This window comes from Trichechus manatus, unplaced genomic scaffold (assembly GCF_000243295.1).
Source record: "Trichechus manatus latirostris isolate Lorelei unplaced genomic scaffold, TriManLat1.0 scaffold00021, whole genome shotgun sequence".
NCBI lineage: Eukaryota > Metazoa > Chordata > Mammalia > Sirenia > Trichechidae > Trichechus > Trichechus manatus.
The window spans coordinates 1,169,369-1,192,168 of record NW_004443957.1 but is presented as its reverse complement, the minus strand read 5'-3'; the positions used below and the strand labels follow the sequence as shown (position 1 = coordinate 1,192,168).

General features: G+C 37.3%; 1 protein-coding gene across 1 annotated transcript in view; it reads left to right on the top strand.

Annotated features, from left to right (window-relative positions):
• RYR2 (ryanodine receptor 2) overlaps positions 1-22,800 on the top strand; it is a 529,910-nt gene that overhangs the window by 274,768 nt on the left and 232,342 nt on the right. The window contains exons 30-36 of the mRNA XM_023728152.1: positions 8,310-8,518; positions 8,980-9,332; positions 9,932-10,046; positions 11,088-11,248; positions 13,216-13,375; positions 13,767-13,853; positions 19,601-19,827. Of these exons, the coding sequence (XP_023583920.1) occupies positions 8,310-8,518; positions 8,980-9,332; positions 9,932-10,046; positions 11,088-11,248; positions 13,216-13,375; positions 13,767-13,853; positions 19,601-19,827 (1,312 nt within the window). The remainder of the gene's footprint in view (positions 1-8,309; positions 8,519-8,979; positions 9,333-9,931; positions 10,047-11,087; positions 11,249-13,215; positions 13,376-13,766; positions 13,854-19,600; positions 19,828-22,800) is intronic.

Below are 22,800 nucleotides of genomic sequence, written 5' to 3'. Positions count from 1 at the left end.
ATGATTAGTTTTTCCATCTCTTTAAAGAATGTTGTTGGTGTTTGGATTGGGATTGCATTGTATTTGTAAACTGGTTTGGATAGAATTGTCATTTTCACAATGTTGAATGTACTTATCCATGAGGGTGGTATGTTTTTCCATTTATGTAGATCTCTTTCGGTTTCTTGCAGTAACGTTTTGTAGTTTTATTTTTTTAGGGGCTATTATAAATGGTATTGTTTCCTGATTTCCTTTTCATCATTCTCTTTATTGGTGTATAGGAATACAATTGAGTTTTATATGTTTATCTCATATCCTGCTACTCTGCTAAATCTTTCTATTAGTTCCAGTAGTTTTCTGGTGGAGTCCTTTGGGTTTTCTATGTATAGTATCATATCATCCACAAATAGGAACAGTTTTACTTCTTTATTACTAATTTGGATGCTGTTTATTTCTTTTTCTTGCATTATCACTCTAGCTAGGACTTCCAGCACAATGTTAAATAGGAGTAGTGATAAGGGGCATCCTTGTCTTGTTCCTGTTCTCAAGGGGACTGTTGTCAGCCTCTCTCCATTAAGAATGTTGTTGGCCATTGGTTTTGCATAGATGCCCTTTATTATGTTGAGAACTTTCCCCTCTATATCTGTTTTATTGAGAGTTTTTATCAGGAATGGGTGTTGGACTTTGTCAAATGCCTTTTCTGCATTGATTGAGATAATCATGTAATTCTTTTATTTATGTGGTGGATTATGTTAATTGATTTTCTAAGGTTGAACCATGCTTGCATACCTGCTATGAATCCTACTCGGTCGTGATATATTATTTTTTTGATAAGATGCTGAATTCTGTTGGCTAGAATTTTGTTGAGAGTTTTTGCATCTATATTCATGAGAGATATTGGTCTGTAATTTTCTTTTTTGTTGATGTCTTTGCCTGATTTTGGTATCAGGATTATGCTGGCTTCATAGAATGAATTCAGAAGTATTGCTTCCTTTTCTGTGTTCTGAAATAGTTTGAGTAGTACTGGCATAAGCTCTTCTCTGAATATTTGGTAGAATTCTCCAGTGAAGCCACTATGACTTTGTTTTCTTTTGGGTGGGGGAGTTTTTTTTTTATTACCTGTTCAATCTCTTCTCTTGTTATGTGTCTGTTCAGATTTTCAACATCATTTTGTATTAGTTTGGGTAGGTAACGTGTTTCTAGAAATTTGTCTATTTCCTCTAGGTTTTCAAATTTGTTGGAGTATAGTTTTTCATAGTACTCTGTTATGATCCTTTTTATTTCACTTGGGTCTATTGTAATGTCCCTCATTTCATTTCTTATTTAGGTTATTTGCGTCCTCTCCTGTTTTTCTTTTGTCAGTTTGGCCAGTGGTTTGTCGATTTTGTTGATACTTTCAAAGATCCAACTTTTGGTTTTGTTGATTCTTTCTATTGTTTTTCTATTCTCTATTTCATTTATTTCTGCTCTGATCTTTATTAGTTCTTTTCTTCTGGTGACTGTGGTTTTTTTTTTTTTTTTTGCTCTTCTCTATTTGTTTGAGTTGTGTAGTTAATGTTTTGATTTTGTCCCTTCTTTTTTGATGTGTGCATCTATTGCTATAAATTGACATCTGAGGACTGCCTTTGCTGTGTCCCAAAGGTTTTGGTATGATATGTTTTCATTCTCATTTGATTCTAGGAATTTTTTGATTCCATCTCTGATTTCTTCTATTACCCAGTGGTTTTTAAGCTCTCCATTCTCTGTCAGTTTCTTATTTCATTTGGTGCTTGGCTGAATTCTTTATCTCTTCATTAGATGCTTAGGGTTCCAGGATTGACATTTGTCTCTGTCTTACTTAGTTTTTTGGGTCTTTGCTGTGGAGGCATAGCATGGTGCTTCTGTCCTTAGCACCATGTTGGCTCAACCTCGGATCTTCCTCTTTTTTGCTGACCGCCTACTTTGCTAAGCATGATGTCCTTCTCCAGGGACTGGTCCTTCCTGATGACATGTGCAAAGTGTGTGAAATGAAGTCTCGCCATACTAGCTTCTAAGGAGCATTCTGGCTGTATTTCTTCCAAGACAGATTTGTTCATTCTTCTAGCAGTCCATGGTATATTCAGTATTCTTCGCCAACACCATAATTCATTGTTACTTGGTCTTATTCATTGTCCAGCTTTTGCATGCATATGAAGCAATTGAAAATACTATGGCTTGGGTCAGGCACATCTTAGTCCTCAAGGTGACATCTTTACTTTTTAACTCTTTAAAGAGGTCTTTTGCAGGAGATTTGCCCAATGAAATATATTGTTTGATTTCTTGACTGCTGCTTCCTTGGATGTTGATTACGGATTGAAGTAAACTGAAATCCTTGACAACTTCAATATTTTGTCCGTTTATCATGATGTTGCTTATTGGTCCAGTTGTGAGGATTTTTGTTGTCTTTATGTGGAGGTATAATCCATTACTGAAGGCTGTGGTCTTTGCTCTTCATGAGTAAGTGCTTCAAGTCCCCTTCACTTTCAGCAAGCAAGGTTGTGTCATCTGCATATTGCAGGTTTTTAATAAGTCTTCCTCCAATCCTAACGTTGCTTTCTTTTTCATATAGTCCAGTTTCTAGGATTATTTGCTCAGCATACAGATTGAATATGCATGGTGAAAGGATACAACTCTGATGCACACCTTTCCTAATTTTAAACCATGCAGTATCCCCTTGTTCTGTTGGAATGACTGCCTCTTGTCTATGTACAGGTTCCGCATGAACACAGTTAAGTGTTTTGGAATCCCCATTCTTCACAATGTTATCCATAATTTGTAACAATCCACACAGTAGAATGCCTTTGTGTAGTCAATAAAACACAGGTAAATGTCTTTCTGGTATTCTCTGCTTTCAGACAAGATCCATCTGACATTAGCAGTGATATCCCTTATTCCACATCCTCTGCTGAATCCAACTTGAATTTCTGGCAGTTCCCTGTTGATATACTACTGCAACGGTTTTGAATTTTCTTCAGCATAACTTTACTTGCATGTAATATTAATGATATTGTTCGGTAATTTCTGCATTCTTTTGAATCACCTTTCTTTGGAATTGGCACTAGTGTGGCTCTCTTCCTGGTGTTTGCCAGGTAGCTATCTTCCAAATTTCTTGGCATAGATGAGTGAGTGCTTCTAACACTGCATCTGTTTGTTGAAACATCTCCATTGGTATTCCATCAATTCATGGAGCCTTGTTTTTCTCCAATGCCTTCAGTGCAACTTGGACTTCTTCCTTAAGTACCATCAGTTCTTGATCATATGCTACCTCCTGAAATGACTGAATGTCGACCAGTTCTTTTTGGTACAGTGACTTTGTGTATTCCTTCTGTCTTCTTTTGATCTCTCCTGAGTCATTCAATTTTTTGCCCGTAGAACTCTTCAATATTGTAACTTGAAACTTGAATTTTTTCTTCGGTTCTTTCAGCTTGAGAAATGCTGAGCGTGTTATTCCCTTTTGGTTTTCTAACTCCAGGTCTTTGCACATTTCATTGTAATACTTTATTTGTCTTCTTAAGCCTCCCTTTGAAATCTGTTCAGTTCTTTTACTTGATCATTTCTTCCATTTGCTTTAGCTATTCTATGTTCAAGAGCAAGTCAGAGTCTCTTCTGACATCTATTTTGGTCTTTTTTTTTTTCTTTTCTTATCTGTCTTTTTAATGACCTTTTGTTTTCTTCACGTGTGATGTCCTTTGTGTCATCCCACAACTCATCTGGTCTTTGGTCATTAGTGTTCAGTGTGTCAATTCTATTTTTGAATGATCTCTAAATTCAAATGGGATATACTCAAGGTCATTTTGGCTCTCATGGACTCGTTTAAATTTTCTCCAGCTTCAACTTGAACTTGCATATGAGCAATTGAAGGTCTGTTCCACAGTCATCCCTGGCCTTGTTCTGACTGACAATATTGAACTTATCCATCATCTCTCCACAGATGTAGTTGATATGATTCTGGTGTATTCCATCTGCCGAGGTCCATGTGTATGGTCGCCATTTATGTTGTTCAGAAATTATGATAGCAACTACTAAAACCATGTCTTCAGAAGTCAGAATCTGATTTGATTTTTACATTTAAATTCTACTCATTTAAATTCAAAAAAGAGAAAAAACATATGCTAACTACTACTTACTTTAAAGGGGACCAAAACATTAAAGCAATAAAAATACCATCTGTAATAACTGCTGCAAACTAATGAAAGGGTTGTATGTATTTATTTATTATGAAAGTAATATATACCCATTACCATGGAGTTGATTGCAACTCATAGAGATTGTTTAGGACAGAGTAGAACTTCCCTATAGGGTTTCCACAACTGTAATCCTTTCAGAAGCAGATTGCCAAATGTTTCTCCCATGGAGTGGTTGGTGAGTTCAAATTGCCAGCCGTTTTGGTTAGCAGCTGAGCACTTAACCGCTGTGCCATAAGGGCTCCTTAAAGCAATACATTCTTGTCAAAAATTTGAAAAATTCGAAAGATTGGACCGTATTTTTATGCAAGTAACATAGGCCTTCTAAGTTTGTTTGCCAACTGCGCCCTCCCCCGCGAAGTACTTTTGTAAGTTGCTGTAAAAAAAATTAGCATAGCATACTTATGAAGTTTCTGGCATGAGATAGCTGCTCAGTAATTTTTTATCAAATAAGTAAACGAATGGTTGAAAGTTTCTTAATGCATCCTGCCAAATTGCACTCCATAAATCTTATACTAGTTTAATTTTATTTCCATGAATTCTGGTACTGATATCATCAAATACGCACCAGCTTTGAGTGTTATAACTACAGAATATGCTGTTTGGGTCATTTTATGTCCACATCACTCTTACGAATTTTTATATGAGAACAGTGTAGGTATATTTCATTTTATTAAATGAATGGTTCTTTTATGAAAGCTATCACTTATTCTCATAATCAAATGCATATTTATTGAAGAAAATTTGTCATACTGAAAAACATTAAAAAAAGAGAATAACAGATGTTAAAAATCCCACTACTCTGAACCTTTTCTGGTGAAAAAAAAAAAAAGAAAAAAAAACTGGAGTTTTCATATCTTTAACAATAAGCCATTTATTATATGTTTGTTCAAATAGTATTTACTGTGAATATTTTCTTATATATCAATGTACCTTTAAAGTTTGGTTTTCAAAGGCTGAGTAATATTACATTTCATGGAAAAAAAAAAACTATACTTTTTGAACGCTGGTGGTGAAGTGGTTAAAGGAATCTACTGCTAACCAAAAGATCAGTGGTTCGAAACCACCAGCATCTCTGTGGGAGAAAGATGTGGCAGTCTGCTTCCATAGAGATTTACAGGCTTGGAAACTCTATGGGGTCTCTATGAGTTGGAACTGACTCGACGGCAGTAGGTATTGTCAAATCAGTATTCTAAGACTATAAACATATGAACAGTTTAGGAAACATATATTTGTGCATATCACTAGTTATTTAATTTTTTAACTGAATGTATTCCAAACACATAGAAAAGTACAGATATTAATATGACAAACAGCCCAGTGTCTATTATGCAGATTTTTACACATAGCCAACAATTTTGTTTATAGGATAGTGTCTTAGTTATCTAGTGCTGCTATAACAGAAATATTGTAAGTGGATGGCTTTAACAAACAGAAGTTTATTCTCTCACAGTTTAGGAGGCTAGATGTCGGAATTCAGGGTGCCAGCTCCAGGGGAAGGCTTTCTGTCTCTCCGTTGGCTCTGGGGGAAGATCCTTGTCATCGATTTTCCCCTGATCTGGAACCTTCTCAGCGCAGGGACCCTGGGTCTGAAGGATGCACTCCACTCCCAGCTCTTCTTTCTTGGTAGTAGGAGGTCCCTCTCTTCTCTACTTGATTCTCCCTTTTATATCTCAAAAGAGATTGACTCAAGATACAGCCTACTCCTGTAGATTGAGTCCTGCCTCATTAACATCATAGAAATTAGGATTTGCAACACATAGGATAATCACATCAGGTGTCAAAATGGTGGACAATCACACAATACTGGGAATCATGGCCTAGCCAAGTTGACACACATTTTGAGGGGACACAGTTCAATACATAACAAGTAGGAACTCCTTTCACAAATAAAGTAAATAGAAAGAAACAGATGTTTACCATCTGAGAATGTGTTTCTATTTTGGTATTCCCTAGTTCATGTCAAACGGATGTTAGATTTTCCAATTTTGCTGATATGGTTTAAGCTGTCTCAGGTCTGTTGTATTTATCTACCCTTTTTTTCCTTTGTGGACAATTGTTTAAAACAACTTTCTTGACTACTGCTTTAAGAGCTGGCACAGCTGCAGACACAGCTGTAGTTTTTTGGTTTTAACTAGAAACTCATCCTTCACACTTCCTTGAACACAGCTGAGCACATTCTTGTTTCCTGGCTGGTAGCATCATTACACAACTATTCATTTGGATATATACTGATGAATACAAACTGGGTGGAATCATTATGAATTACTGGTTGTAATTTTTTAACTGCTTTATACTATTTTGGGGGTTATACATTGCTTTAACTTCCATTAATTTCAACAATGGAAGAAGTATAAATCATAGTGGTAGAGCTAGGGCTTCGAACTGGTTCATTGCAGTTCGAACCTCTGCTGAGAATTTCAATTTCCACCCCAGATATACTGAATCAAAATCTAGTTTAACAAGATCGCCTGGTCATTCTTATGTATAATACATTTTGAGAACCACTGCTCTACTAGCTGTTCTCATAATTGGTCCCTAACCAGAAGTGTTGGCATCGCCTGGGAACATGTTAGACATGCACATTCTCAGCAGGGGTTCAGACTGGAATGAACTGGGTTCGAAGCCCTAGGTGGAGCAAACTGCAATTATCAATGTGAAAATTTTTGTCTTATTCATAGGATCCACCACTTCATGGGGACTACATTTTTGATCTACAAGTTAGATCCTCCAATTTTAGTCTACATTCTAATACTCATTTTGTTTATCGTGCTGACTACTTGAACTTTTGTATAAAATGGTATATAAAGAAAAGAAGATTATATAGAAAATTTCCCACCCCACAAAATTACATCATCTCCTCTTCCTGTCAGAGACAATTCATTCCAAAGAACTCAAGGAAACAATAAACATAGTTACTATAATTTCCTATTTTATTTGATAGATTTTCTAACCCCGCCACGCATTAGACTGGTTTATTAAATTATTTTATTGGGTTTTTCCCCCTATTGCTTATAACCTTTTGATTTACTTTCTTGTTTACTTTAACTGACTCGTTCAACTTTATATTATAATTATTTGGGTTAGATGTGCATTGCTCAGCTTAACCTACAATGGTAGTGAACATCACAGGGAAAGGGACAGATGGAGGTGTTTCAGGAGGACTTTAACAACTACAGTGTGAGAGCCAGAACTCAACGGGACTGACTCGTTTTTCTGGGCCTCACAAGTTTTCCACCTTTGACAGGGTACAGTCTTACTACTTTTCTATCGCTTGTTTTAGCAGAGAATATTTGAGTTTTCCTTCTCTGACGGGTTTCTGCCTTACACAGATTCTGGCTTTTGCAGGTTTTAGTGTATTTGTGGATATTGCCATGTATCTTCTTGGAGGGTTAAGAGTTGGGGGTGTGAAGCTGAAGTTGCTACTTTTCTATCTTGAAGTAAATTTCAAACTCTATGCCATACATATATATATATATACACACACTAGATCTGAGCATACATATGTATGTGTGTGTGTGTGTGTGTGTGTGTATAATTTGTAAAGGTTTCATCCATTGATAGCTAGCTGCTTTTGATCTTTGAAGAAAATTTTGCCTTTTTCTGGAATACACTAGATCTAAGCATATATGTGTGTGTGTGTATGAGAAGATCTATAGCTCATAATGCGTTTGGTTTTGTCCTGTGAAATTCTTCAGCTGGATGGAAGAACAAGGCAATGACAAACACCCCTTTGTCAGTCACTTCTTACTTTCTGTGTATAAGACAGTCACATGCATTCCTGAGCAAAGGGGCTGTAGGATGGGGATTTCCTTCTTTGATTGGACTTTCTAGGATCTGGAGGACAATGGCTGCATAGCAATATCTCATTTTACAGAAGTTGAGGATGAGAGATAACTTACCTGGGGCCCACAACTAGTAAATTATAATGGCAAGATCAAGTACGGTTCTTCTGATCCTTACATTTAATACTTAATTTCAGTGCTGTCTTTAATACACTATTTTTTCAGTTAAGGGTGATGTCTTTCACAAAGGTAAGAGTTCCAGAGCAATACTTTTGGTAATTCCGTACTAGCAGAATTTCGTATTAATGATACTGAAGATTTGGATTTTTCTTTTTCTTCCCAGGATTCATACCTGCATGTAGCCTTGGTGTGGCTCAGGTGGGCAGGATGAACTTTGGAAAGGATGTCAGCACCTTGAAATATTTCACTGTCTGTGGCTTACAAGAGGGCTATGAACCATTTGCAGTGAATACAAATAGGGATATTACCATGTGGCTAAGCAAGAGGCTTCCTCAATTTCTTCAAGTTCCATCAAACCATGAACATATTGAGGTTTGCTTTTTCTTTAAAAATTAGACTGTTGCCAAAAACCAGAAGTGGGTTATCTTTATATATGGGAGTTCCTACTGGTACAATTATTGTAACTTATTTAAAATGGATACTCTATAGTGTTTCACAGATGTGGGATCTAAGCATGATTAGCCTCTGGTACTAGGTACTTTATCAGTAGCTGATTATACTGATTATGAATAATGAATTTCCTTTTTATATAGTTTGTCAGGCCCAATCTGACTGTGTATAATTGTATATGCATTTCCCAAACCATCTTTTGAGTTAGAAGCAAAACTGTGAATATATTTGTGATCTCTAGGTTTGATCATCTCTTTTACAAAATGATGTCATATGTAGGCCATGTTTGGGATTCTGAAAGCGTGTTGTATGTTAGTCATCTTTAGAATCTAGAAATAGACAATGGTAATTAGAATTTAAACTATTGCTTTTTCATTTGGTAGGTGACCAGAATAGATGGCACCATAGACAGTTCCCCATGTTTAAAGGTGACTCAGAAGTCTTTTGGGTCACAGAACAGCAGCACTGATATCATGTTTTATCGTCTGAGCATGCCAATCGAGTGTGCAGAGGTCTTCTCCAAGACTGCTGCAGGAGGACTACCCGGGGCCAGCCTCTTTGGGCCCAAGAATGACCTGGAAGATTATGATGCAGATTCTGACTTTGAGGTTCTAATGAAGACAGCTCATGGCCATCTGGTGCCAGATCGGGTTGACAAAGAAAAAGAAGCTACAAAATCGGAGTTTAATAACCACAAAGATTATGCTCAAGAAAAGCCCTCTCGTCTGAAACAAAGGTCACTAATATAATGCAGTATGATTTTGAAAGTTTAGTTATTGTGTCGGGAGGGTTACAGTTGAAAGTCAGGGATTTCCCAATGTTAATTTGTTCTTCCTCTTCCCCCTCCTTTGTGTGTATGTGTGTGTATGTGTGAAGTAGTCTATAGGAAAAAATGTGGAACCTCTTGGCCATCTAATTTGTTAGCACTGATATAATCTAACCCGATAATTACTTTTAAAGATATCTATATTTACATTCTTTGTTGACACTTACTGAGTATCTCTATAAATGATACTTTTTATGGATAAGAAGACAGGTTACTTTAGAATATTTTCTTGTGTTAAACCAAGGTTTCTCAATCTCAGCATTATTAACACTTGGAACCAGATAATTTTGTTACAGGGGCTGTCTTGTGCATTGTACGATGTTTAGAAGCATCCCTGGCTTCTACTCACTAGATACCAATAGCACCCTCCCCCTAACAACCAAAATTGTCTTCAGACATTGCCAAATATCCCCAGTTGAAAGCCACCTTATAGAACTGATTTTATGCTCAAGTTTGAAGTAGGCAGAGCATTTTAACACTGCTTATTCCTAGTCCTCTAATAATTTCAGATTTTTGCTTAGAAGAACAAAACCAGATTACAGTACAAGCCATTCTGCAAGACTTACTGAAGATGTCCTTGCAGATGATCGGGATGACTATGATTACTTGATGCAAACGTCCACGGTATGAGGTTGCAGTATTTATCATTTATTTTTGTTTTTCAGTTATTATGCTTTACATTTTGAATAGTTCACTTTGAGTCATCATATTTAGCAAGTTTATTTTAAAAATAATTTTTAGCTTACATTTTTTAGATATATTTTTAGGGCTGGAAAGTTGAATATACACCCACACATACTGTACACAGGTATCAATAAGATAACTACTTTAAGATACTTGTCCTTAATGACACCTATAATCTTGATTTTGCTGTCTTGTTTCTTGACAGAATTTTAATTTTACACATGACTTTTCCAAGTACATGTAATTTCCTTCACGTTAGTGATGTGTCTAAAAGAAGATCGTGTATCATACTTTATTAGAGATCAAGTTTTGCTGTCTGCCATTAAAATTTTTTCATAACTACTTCTCCTAAAATGTCAAATGGAAACAAATATATCTGTGTCCCTTGTAGAATGCTCCATGTTTGAGTTTGACTTTCTTATATTATAACTGAACTATTTCAAAATGCTTTTAAGGTATCGAAATACTGTATGTCAGACATAGGCAAGGCAGACCACATTCAAGGAGGTGAGTGGCAGGTATGAAAACTTCTAGCGTAGATTAGTGTTCTCGTGCAAGCTTGAAGAATTTGAGGCTTATCTGCACAATGTGATGATAATTTTATTACATCAGTACATTAGATGTGTGTGTGTATACGTACATGTGTGTATACACACATATACACATACATTCACACATATACATACATGCATACATACTTGGGAATATGAAAAGCGTCAAATTATTTAGCATGTTTCCTCAGATAGATGTCTTTCTCTCTTTCCCATTATTTCTGATTTAATTTAAATCCTCTGTCAAAGGATTGTTCTCATTTTGCAGTGTCAGTCTTTTGTGCCTATAACATTTTAATTAGGCCAAATGATTTTAACAAGAAATATGTTCTTAGGTAATTCAAAGAGTCTGACAACAGTTAACCTTACAAATCAAAGTTGTTTTGTGGTTTTTTTCTTTGCCAACACTTTGGTCTTGTTCTTTTGACAGTACTATTACTCTGTGAGAGTCTTTCCTGGACAAGAACCTGCTAACGTCTGGGTGGGCTGGATTACGTCAGATTTCCATCAGTATGATACAGGCTTTGACTTGGACAGAGTTCGTACAGTAACCGTTACTCTAGGAGATGAAAAAGGAAAAGTGCATGAAAGGTTGGTTTTTGTCAATTTTTTACATGAATGAAATCTGATAAAAATGTTGGTAAATCTAGATAATTTTTTGTCTTGGATTCCTTGCCTAGCATAATATTTCTATTTATAGGAGAAATAAAATCCAGCCATTAATGTCAATGTCCTTTCTGTTACTCATACAAACCAGTAAAGAATCTGAATATATTAGAAGTCAAAACCATTGTCAAGTAAGAGCAGTGCATCCTTTTTGGGTAATAACTATTGTACATGACTAACAACTTGGGTTACCAATACTTAACCTTTGTTTTATGAATTAGAGAGGGGTAATAAGAGGCATTTACTGTGTGGTCTGATATGTATCTTGGGAACTGGTTATGTGGTTGGGAGAAAAACAGTGAAGTCAATGTGGGCTAATAGTTTAGATTAGGTGTACGCATTTGTACTCAGACTGAGGAGCAGTGGGTTCTTTCCTCAGCTTTGCCATTGACTCGCTGTGTGGCTTTGGGTAAGTCAGTTAAACTTTCTGTGCCATCCTTCTTCATTTATAAGACAAACCAAACTCAAACCAAACCTTCAAAAAAGTGAAGAAGGCTATCTTCCTTGCAGAATGAGACAAGAGAAGATCTTAGCTTTCACATCCACCTTTTGTGCCCACGCATCCTCCCTGATCTGCTGTGACAGGCCTTATAGAATGAGCCTGCCATGATGTTGCTTTTCCTCTGTACCTGCACCCTCGTTTTTGGTGATGGGGAAACTCACTGTCCTGCCTTCAGGTTGTAATACTTGAAACATCATGAGTCTTGAGCTTCAAATCATGGCCCTAGCAAAAATCCTGAGTGAAGAGTGCTTTATTTCAGAATGGGACCAAGAACAACCAGTCTCTAGGAAATTCCTCGAGGGATGCGTTTGATTTTCAGAGATGGCGACAGTGTAAGAAAATGACTCAGTAGAGGGGTAGGGTAACAGATAGATGATTTTGATGTAGTAAGTAAAGGATAGAGAGGGATTGTTGAATCTTATGTAAGTTGTACAAAGAAACACAGCTGACTTTTGACTATACAGAAACCAACTTTATCCCAAACTCCTGTTCTTTAACACCGGTTTGCCTGTATTTGGCCTTTTTTTTTTTTTTTTTTGCTATTCTCATTAGTACTTCACTATATAGCGGCAGAGAAAGGGAATGGAAGCGAAGCTGAAGTCACTTAACTTTGTTACAATCTCTGGTGAAAGTTTTGGTGAGGGTTAAAATCAGGTGCAGTTTTGTTAATACCACTGCTTCTGGTGGCACAAATGAATTGCGCTTGACTACTAACCTAAAGGTTTACGGTTCGATCCCACCCAGCGGCACCATAGAAGAAAGGCCTGGTGATCAGCTTCTATAAAGATCACAGCTAAGACAACCCTATGGAGCAGTTCTACTGTACCACATGGGGTTGCCATGAGTCGGGATCTACTCAACAGAATGGGTTTGGTCTCTCATAACAGATCGCTGGGAATTTCCATAAAGGGGCATTCATTTTAGCCAAATGTTTAATATATGGAATGACTGATGTAGAACTTGTCTAAATACTTTGATAAGTGTTTGGAAACTAATGCATCTCATCTCAGAGCAAGTGTAAAAACCATGAGAATGAAAATTACAGATTTTGAAGATTGTTTAATAGTTAAACTTTTTTGAACCTCAGAAAAAGGTCCAGTTTGGTTTGAGTTTTTTTGAGGAAAAGTGCAGGTCAGTTTTTACTTGGTTCAAACTTGTTGACATGTCTCCATTAGGTGTGAAATTTAGAGACGTGTAAGACCTGATTCAGAATTTCTGCTGACGTCAATGGAGTTTTGCTAAGAGTCACGGAATTGGGCCCATTGTGCACTTGTCCCATTACAGCATGAGCTTGTTGCTTGCGCAGCATAATTTAGGTTTAGTTTGCAAAATATACATGCTTTCTAGTATATTTGTGGGTGTACAAAAGTAAATTTTTTTTTAAATTCAGCATCAAACGCAGCAACTGCTATATGGTGTGTGCGGGTGAGAGTATGAGCCCTGGGCAGGGACGGAACAATAATGGATTGGAGATTGGCTGTGTGGTGGATGCTGCCAGTGGGTTGCTCACGTTCACGGCTAATGGCAAGGAATTGAGCACATATTACCAGGTAATGTGTCCATTGATGCCATCACGCTTATAAGGAGAAAAAAAAAAATTCTCTCATTAAAGGGAAACACATTTTGTAAGATCCAAAAGTAAATTAGAAGTAAATTAAAAATTAGAAGAAAATGAAAGATAAATAACTTTGTTATGTATTCTTATTTCTGTTTGAATAGTAACAGTGTCTTAAGTCCTTCAGAATTAACAGAGTGTGCATTCCTTTAAAAATGTTCATATAGTAATGAAATAATTATTGAGTGATTCAAAGAGGATTTCTATATGAGGGAAAGGAAAAGTCTCTGATCATCTTCTGTAATTTGTTCCTTAGTTGTTACAAAGAAAACATATTTTCTTTGCCTTGCTGACTTTACTAACATTAAATTCATTTGCTTAAAAAGGTGGAGCCAAGTACAAAACTATTTCCTGCAGTTTTTGCACAGGCTACAAGTCCCAATGTTTTCCAGTTTGAGTTGGGAAGAATAAAGGTAAGAAAGACTCCTTCCTAGTATTTTATTTGGATTATTTTCTGTTACAGCATAGCATTTACTTCATAATTGAGTTTGAATTTTTGAGTACTTTTAAGAATCAAATAAATCATTCTTTTAAGAAAAAGTAGCCTTGTTTGAAAATTCTATAATCTTCTCAGGTCATTTGGGTAACGTATTTAATTAGAAAGGATTTCTCTTTGATCATGATAAGTATATTACTCAATAAAATCTGGCTTATACAGAGCAAAAAAATGCCAAATTTTGTACAGTTCAGTAATAATTGAATTCACAGTTAAGTCAGTGAATGGAATATGAAATTATGCTACATTTATGGTGGTGGTGTGTATTAAATACTCTGGGAAAAAAAATGAAAGAAAAATTAAATTGGATGAGGTGAGTCAGAGAAGACTAAAAGAAGAGGTGACATTTAGGTTGGTTCCAAACTGTTGAATAGGAGCTCTTGGGATACATCAACTGGGAAAAGGCATTCTAGACAGAAAGACAAAGCAAAAGTATGTAAGAGTGAAATCTCTGAAGACTAAGTAATTCAATATGACTGTAACAAAAGATGCCTTCCAGGATGTGACTGGAGATTACTAGAGATAAAAGCTAAACCAAGTCGAAATTGTAAAGGTCTTGTATACCATGCTAAGAAGTTGATACCTTAACATAGGCAGTGACAATCCTCTGGAAATTTTTTAAAAATTTATTTTATTTTTTGCTATTGTTGTTGAGAACATACACAGCAGAACATACACCAATTTAACAATTTCTACATGTACAATTCAGTAACATTGGTTACATTCTTCCTGCAGTGCAACCATTCTCACCTTCCTTTTCCAAATTGTTTGTCCCCCATTAACATAAACTCACTGCCCCCTAAGTTTCCTATCTAACGTTTTGAGTTGCCATTATCTGTTTGATCCCATATAGATAGCTCTTAAAACAGCATGATGCTCAAGGCAGACATTCTTTACTAATTAAGTGAAAATATTTTTTGGTTTACAAAAAATGGCAGAGGATATTTTTGGTTTAAGGTTTAAAGATTATTATCTCAGGGTAACAAATTCGAGGAATCCTCTGGAAATTTGAAGAAGCAGATTAAGTGCAATCTTTTGGAAAGATGTGTTCGTAATAATGTGGAGCTGGACAAGAGTAAGAGCAGGCAGTAACGAATAGAGACCACTGATGCAGTCTGTATGGAAGATGATGCCAAGAGCCGTGAAAGTAGTGATGGAGAGAAAGTGATAAACATGAAAATGCTTTAGTGGAGAAATTAATAGTATTTGACAATGAATTGGATTAATAGGATTTGTGGGTGAATTGCATTCAGGTATTCAAGGAGAATGAAGACTCAGGATTAATTTAAATGTTCCAGTTTGGACAACTGGGAAGTGCTAATACAACAACAAGAAGATCTTGCTGAAATTCAGGAAAAGAGATTGAATTTAATTTTGAAATTGTAAAAATTGAAGTGTCAGCCATACATCGTGGTGGATATTGTAGGCAGTTTCACCATACTGGTTTGATGACCTTGCACACGTTACTCCACTATGTGACCTTCAGCGTCTGCCCTTGTCAAATGGGGTTTTCAATGTCTGTTTTATAGGGATTAGGAATACTATAACTAGAATATCTTGAACAATGCGTTGTACATAATATCTGCTCAATAAATTTATATATAATATATACTTAAAGCACACATACGTATATAGTGCATACACATAGATAAGTGTATATAATTGTGCTAAAAAAGAGGGCTATGCTGGAGATTAAGATGTTAGTCATCAAGAAATCAGTTGTAATTAAGTTTTGAGAGTGAATGAGCTATCTCAGAGCAAATGCGGAGAGTAAGAAGAGAGTATAGATTGTAGAACATGTGGTTGTATCAACTAAGAAAGAGGAACCTCTAGGGACACTGAGGAAAAACTGTTAGAAATGTAGAAGAACTAGAAAGACTATCTTAATGGAAGCCAAGTGAAGAGGAAATTTTCAGAAGCAGGAGTAGTCAACAATATCAGATATCAAATGCCACAGAAAGGCCGATACAATCAGGACTAAAGGAATCCACTGCTTCTGTTAATTAGGAAGACTTTGGTGCCCTTTGCCAGAAGAATTTCAGCAAAATGACGGGCGACACCATATTATAGCGAATTCAATATTGAAAGTAAGAGAAAAGAGACAGCAGGTTTAGATGTCTTTTTTGATAAAATTTGACAAGGAAGTGATAGTTTCTCAGAACCCTGACCTGTGTATCCAGTTGTCTGTTTTATATTTCCATTTGGATATCTAATAACTGTTGCACATTTAATTCTCCTGATCATCACTACTCCTCTTCCTAGCCTGCCTGATCTGCAGTCTTTACCCTCTCAGTTAACAACAAATCCACTAAGCCAGGCCAAAAACCTTGGGCATCCTGACTTCCTACTCTTGCACTCAGCATCCCAATCCCATCCATTAGCAAATCCTCTCACCCCTACCTTCTGATCCCTCTTACCATCTCTACTGTGACAACCCTGATCTCCATCTCCATCATTTCTCATCTGAATTGCCACCAATTGCTGTGGAGTCACCTCCAACTGATGGCAACTCCATGTATGTCAGAGTAGAACTGTGCTCCATAGGGTTTTCAGTGGCTGTGACTGTTTGGAAATACATTGCCAAGCCTACAGTAGCCTGCTAATTGGTTTTCCTTAATTCATCCATTTTAGTCAGGGTTCTCTAGAGAAACAGAAGCCCTAGTGGTGCAGTGGCTAAGAGCTTGGCTGCTAACCAAAAGGTTGGCAGTTCAAATCCACCAGCTACTCCTTGGAAACACTATGGGGCAGTTCTACTCTGGGTAGAACTACTATAGGGTTGCTATGAGTTGGAATCGACTCAATGGCAATGGGTTTATATATGTGTGTGTGTAAGTATATATATATATATACATATATGCACATACATATATGTATACATGCATATACATATATGTATACACACACATATATAGAGAGAGATTAATGTTTACTTCAAGGAATTGGCTTACATGATTGTGGGAGGCTGACAAAATAAAAACAAACGCGTTGTCATCGAGTTGATTCCGACTGATAGCAACCCTATAGGACAGAGTAGAACTGCCCCATAGGGTTTCCAAGGAGCAGCTGATCTTTTTGTTAGCAGCAGAGCTCTTAACCACTGAGCCACCTCCAAAATCTCTAGGTCAGACGACAAGTTGGAGACTCCTGAAGGTTTGTGTTCCAGGATCCGTAGGGTTGATGAGAAGAGTACAGAGTGAAGAGTGAGAGTTCTGCCCTAGTATCTATTTATAGTCTGGAGACAGAGCACACCCTAGGGAACTCCCTTTTTTACTGGTTGATTGATTATATCATATCAGATTACACATGCAAAGTGATTGTATTACATTACGTTAGATGTGAGGTCTTTACATCACATCACATCAGATTACATTACAGAAGGTAATCTGCTTTACCTAAGGTCAACTGATTTAATCATATGTAACTACTCCATGAGGGCAACTAGATTACTGTTTGCCCAAACCACTGAGAACCATAACCAAGTCAAGTTGACACATAAAATTAACCATCACACCATCTAATGTCTGTTCATCATATCACAATCTGAGTGGCTGTCATGGCTTTAAAACGTAAATTAGATCATATCATTCCATGGCTCAAAACTCTGGAAACCCTGTTTCCCTTAGAGTATAGGCCAGAAGCCTTATAATGCTCCCCAAGTCCCTGAGCAGTCCTGTTGCCTCTCTGACTTCATACCCTACCTCTCCCCTCTCCTTCGTGTCACTCCAGCCTCACTGTCGTTGGTGTTAAGTACTGTTGAGTCTATTTTGACTCATAGCAACTCCATGTGACAGAGCAGAACTACTGTAATCTTGGCTGTAATCTTTATGGAAGCTTAGGTGGGTTTGAACTGCCAACACTTTCGTTAGCAGCCCAGCAATTAACTGTTGCACCACCAGGGCTCATTATTGCTTTCTTCAAACTTGCAGGCAAACTTCTTCCTTGGGTGCTGATTGTTTCTACTGTGTCGACTTATCCTCCCCACTTGTCCATAAGATTCTTTCCCTATGACTCTGTTTAAATGTCACCTTCTCAGTGACCCCATCCTAATCCCTGACCACCTTATTTATAATTGCTGCCCTCCATTATGCACCCTCATCCTAGTTTTTTTCCCCCTATGACATTTTTTTCTCTAATTTACTATTTAATTAATTTTATTTATATCTCCCACAAGAAAAATGGAAGCTATGTGAAAGCAAAGATTTTGTCTGTTTTGTTCACTGATATATTCTTAGTGTCTAAAACAGTCCCTGGCTTTTTTCTCCCCATTAATGGAATAGACCGGGAAAATAGCTTGAGGATGAGACAGTCTAGAGAATGCAGTAGAGAAGGTTCTAGAGGAGAGGGAGCGATTGCAGATAATGGAGAAATAATAATCATTTTTATATGCTTTCACAAAAGCAGGCAGGGATAGTATGAAGATTATAAATAAACAAATAAGCTTTGGAAAGTAGGGACCTCTCTTTCAATGAGACTAGGCTTAAGGAGGAGTCCCTAGGTGATGTAAACAGTTAATGCGCTTGACTGCTAACTGAAAGGTTGGAGGTTTGAGTCCACCTGGTGGTGCTTTGAAAGAAAGCCTGGCGATCTGCTTCCAAAAAGTCAGCCATTGAAAATCCTATGGAGCAGCACAGTTGTATTCTGACACACGTGGGATCGCCATGAGTTGGAGTCCGCTGGATGGCAACTGGTTTAGGCTTAGAGAAGTAAGGATGGCCGAAGATGCGTATTTGAAGATGGAGGCGGATGCAGGAGAAATAATTTGTGTTAGTTAATGCATTATTAATTCTGTTTTCTCAGGAGGTAGGTTTATCTGTTGAGCTATCTCCATTATACTACTGGTTAAAGTGAGTGGATAAGGATAAGGTGGGTGACGGGCCAGCAAATGAAAGTCAAATGGGGACCAGTGCCGTCACTTGGGTTGGTGTCACCCAGTGCAGTAACTCATGGTGGGCCTCCGCCCCCACCCCCCACCATGGGCGGGTTGGCTGGTGAACGTGCCCCACCCCTTGTGGCCCCACCCCTCCTGGCCCTGCCCCCTGCGGCTCCTCTCCTCTCCCATTGGCCAAAGCGGAAACCCTTTTCTCCACCCAGTGGCACTGCGTGACGGGTGACACCAACCCTAGTGATGCCACTGCTTTGGCAGTCCCTCTTTCAGCGGCGTTGCCTGCCTGCCGTCGCCATGGACCCTGTGGTCATTTTAGGGTCACCTCCTCTGATAGCGTCAAGGGTTGTGGTCCACACCCTTGCACCCCCCCAGTGACACCACTGAGTTTGACCTCTCTTTCAGGAAGTTTGCCACTGAGAGTAGCTAAAGGCTCACCATGTTACCTTGAGGGCCGATGATCTATGAGGGGCATATGGTGATATTTGGTTGCATATGGGCAATCAAGGGCATATTGGTTTCCCATAGAGCATATGGGAAAGAAACGTCCCAAGACCTGTTTGTCTGCCCTGATGTGTCAGATATTTCCTTTCTTAATATTTTCTCTGATTGCCCTTTCAGGAACTTTTCAACCCAATGTATACTATTTCTTGTGTTAATTTTGCTTAACTCATAGTGTCTCTTACTTTCATTGTCTCTTTTCTGTGCAGAAATGTAGTCATGACTTTATTATCCCCAAGGGATACTGTAAATTAATTCTAGTTCTGCTTCACCCTATCTAGAATGTAATGCCTCTGTCAGCTGGATTATTCAAGAGTGAGCATAAAAACCCTGTGCCACAGTGTCCTCCACGTCTCCATGTGCAGTTTTTATCACACGTTCTTTGGAGCAGAATGCCAAATCAGTTTCTGAAGGTAGATGTCTCTCGAATCAGTGAACGCCAAGGCTGGCTGGTGCAGTGTTTGGATCCTCTGCAGTTCATGTCTCTTCATATCCCAGAGGAGAACAGGTTAGCCCCGTGTAACCTTTAATGTGTGGGTGAGGTGCTTGGCATCAGACTGCTTACCACTCAGAGGCTCAGGGATGGAGCCAGAAAAACAAACACAAGGTTTCAAAAATATCTGATTTATTTTGGAAATAGAGACATTATTTTGAATGTTCCAAGTTTGAATGTTCCTAATTAGTGAAAAAAAAAAATTATTCTACTATGGTTAAAGAGAATGTGATAGTGTGGTATTTCTTTATTTACTCTTGTTTTACTTATGATGTCAACTGCAAATAAAATTCCAGACAGGTACACCTGCAGTTTGACTTGTAACTTAACAGAGTAATATAACATCACAGAATTGTAGGATATCAGAGGTGAACTCACAGGAACCACTTAGTTCAACTCTTTCATTTTACAGATGTGAAAAACTGATTCTAAGAAACATTAATGAAACAACATTGTGAAAATACTTTGAGGACTTTGGAAACAAGTTGATATGCATTCCAGGCAGTAATAATATAATATAAAGTGTAACATGTGTTAAAAAGTGGCTTTGCGTATGATTTTCAGTGTTCCTATATTATAGCCAATTAAATTGCAGATATTTCATTTTAGCAGCCTCATTATCACTAGGAGCTAAATTTCTAGGTTTTAGAAATTTCCTCCCAACATACCATAACTGAGTGAAAACATTGACTGAAAACAATGCAAAGGCAAATGTATTTGTTGTCCTTTTTTAATTTTAAACTCTTTACTTGAATCTGAAAACAATTGTAGGAGCTGTGTCAATCCATAAATATCTTTAGAGATACTTGGCATTTTCTTTTATTTTAATACTTTAAAAAATTGACCTGTACTTTGGAAAACAGTTTGGAGGTTCCTCAAAAAGTTACATATAGAATTACCATATGACCCAGCAATTCCACTCCTAGGTGTATATCCAAGAGAAATGAAAACACGTTTTCACACAAAAACTTGTGCATGATTGTTCATAGGAGCATTATTCATAATAACCGAAAAGTGCAAACAACTCAAATGTCCTTCAACAGATGAATGGATAAATAAATTATGGTGTATCCCTACAATGGATTATTGCCCAGCCATAAAAAAGAATGTAAAATTGATACATGCTACAACACGGATGAACCTTGAAAACACTACACTAAGTGAAAGAGGCCAGTCACAAAAGACCATGTACTATATGATTCTATTTACATAGAAAGGCCAGCATAGATAAATCTATATATAGAGAAAGTAGATGAGTAGTTGCCTACCACTGGTGGAGTGGGAATGGGGAGTGACTGTTAATGGGTATTGGGTTTCTTTTTGGAGTGATAAAAACGCTCTAAATGCTGATTGTGGTTATGGCCACACGGCTCTAAACATACTAAAACCATTGAATTATATGCTTTAAATATGTGAATTGTATACTTTATTGTTTCTTAATAAAGATGTTTTTAAAAAAGAATTGCAAAAAAATTAATCCGTCTGAGTTCTCTTCATGTATTGAATGTTTATTTACATATACTTTTACATGAAATAGATATCATATTCATAATGAATTGTTGATAGTTATACCCTATTTTAATTTTGTGATTATTATTTTTTTGAGTGAGAAAAGTTTTATTTGCATTGTGCATTAGATGATGTTTAAAAAACATTACTCAACAACCAAAATAAACATAGCAGATGGAAAGGAATTTCTCTTTGTTATAGAAAATATCTCCTCTCTAATAAGCAGAGAGTTTCCAGATTGTAGTTTAAGGTCCCTGCTTTGTGCTCAGTTACTAACCTTAAGAGTTGGCAGTTCAGATATACCCAGTGGCATCACGGAAAAAAGGCCTTGCTATCTGCTTCCATAAAGATTAAACCAGAAACCCATTGCCATAGAGTCAATCCTGACTTATAGCAAGCCTATAGGACAGAGGGGGTTAGTGGTTAAAAGCTACTGCTGCTAACCAAAAGGTGGACAGTTCGAATCCACCAAGTGCTCCTTGGAAACCCTGTGGGGCAGTTCAACTCAATAGGGTTGCTATGAGTCCGAATTGACTCGATGGCAAAGTTTTTTTGTTTTTTTTTTTAAATAGGATGGAGTAGAACTGCCCCATAGGATTTCCAAGGCTGTAAATCTTTATGGAAGCAGACTGCCACATCTTGCTAGTGGATTTAATTGGCAACCTTTTGTTTAGCAGCTGAGCGCTTAACCACTGCATCACCAGGGCTCCTTTCCATAAAGATTACAGCCAAGGAAACCCTATGGAACAATTCTACTCTGTAACACGTGGAGCCACCATGTGTTGGAATCAACTTGGTGGCAACGGGTTTGACTTTTTTTTTGTAATTTAATGTTTGATGTAATCATGTGTGAATGGCTGGGTAATTTAACCCTGAACAAAGATCATAAAGGATTTGAGGCTGTTTTCTAAAATATATAAGATCCAAATGCATACAAAAGTGTCAACTGAATCAGGTTGTAGGGGAGGTATGGGCAGAAAAATGACAAAGCCAGAGTAAGATTGACACAGTGTCCTTCCTACCACACCATTCTGCATGGGTGGTAACTCAAGTCACTCATTTGTTTCATGCCTCTTACCATTTTTCTTAGCAAAGAAAATCCATTGAGATTCAAAATTTAGATTCTAGTGGTAAGCACCAACTGATGGTTGAGAAGAATCTTTCTCTGATGCCCCAAAAACATGGCAAATTTGAAGTGATGTTACATGTTTGTCAGCACCCTGCTTGTTTTCTTCATAACATGTATCACAGTTTATAATTTAATTTATTCTTTGTTTTTGGAATTTCCCTCCTCAGCTAGACTGTAAGCTCCCTGAGGGCAGGAACAGTGTCTGTAGTGTTCATGATCCTATCACCAGTGCCTAGCATGCTGCTTAATGCATATTAAGCACTGAGTAATATTTGTGTAATCAATGAATGATATTGAGATCTGAAAGACATTTCTCCATTGTGTACTGTTAAAGGGTATAACGAGTTGTA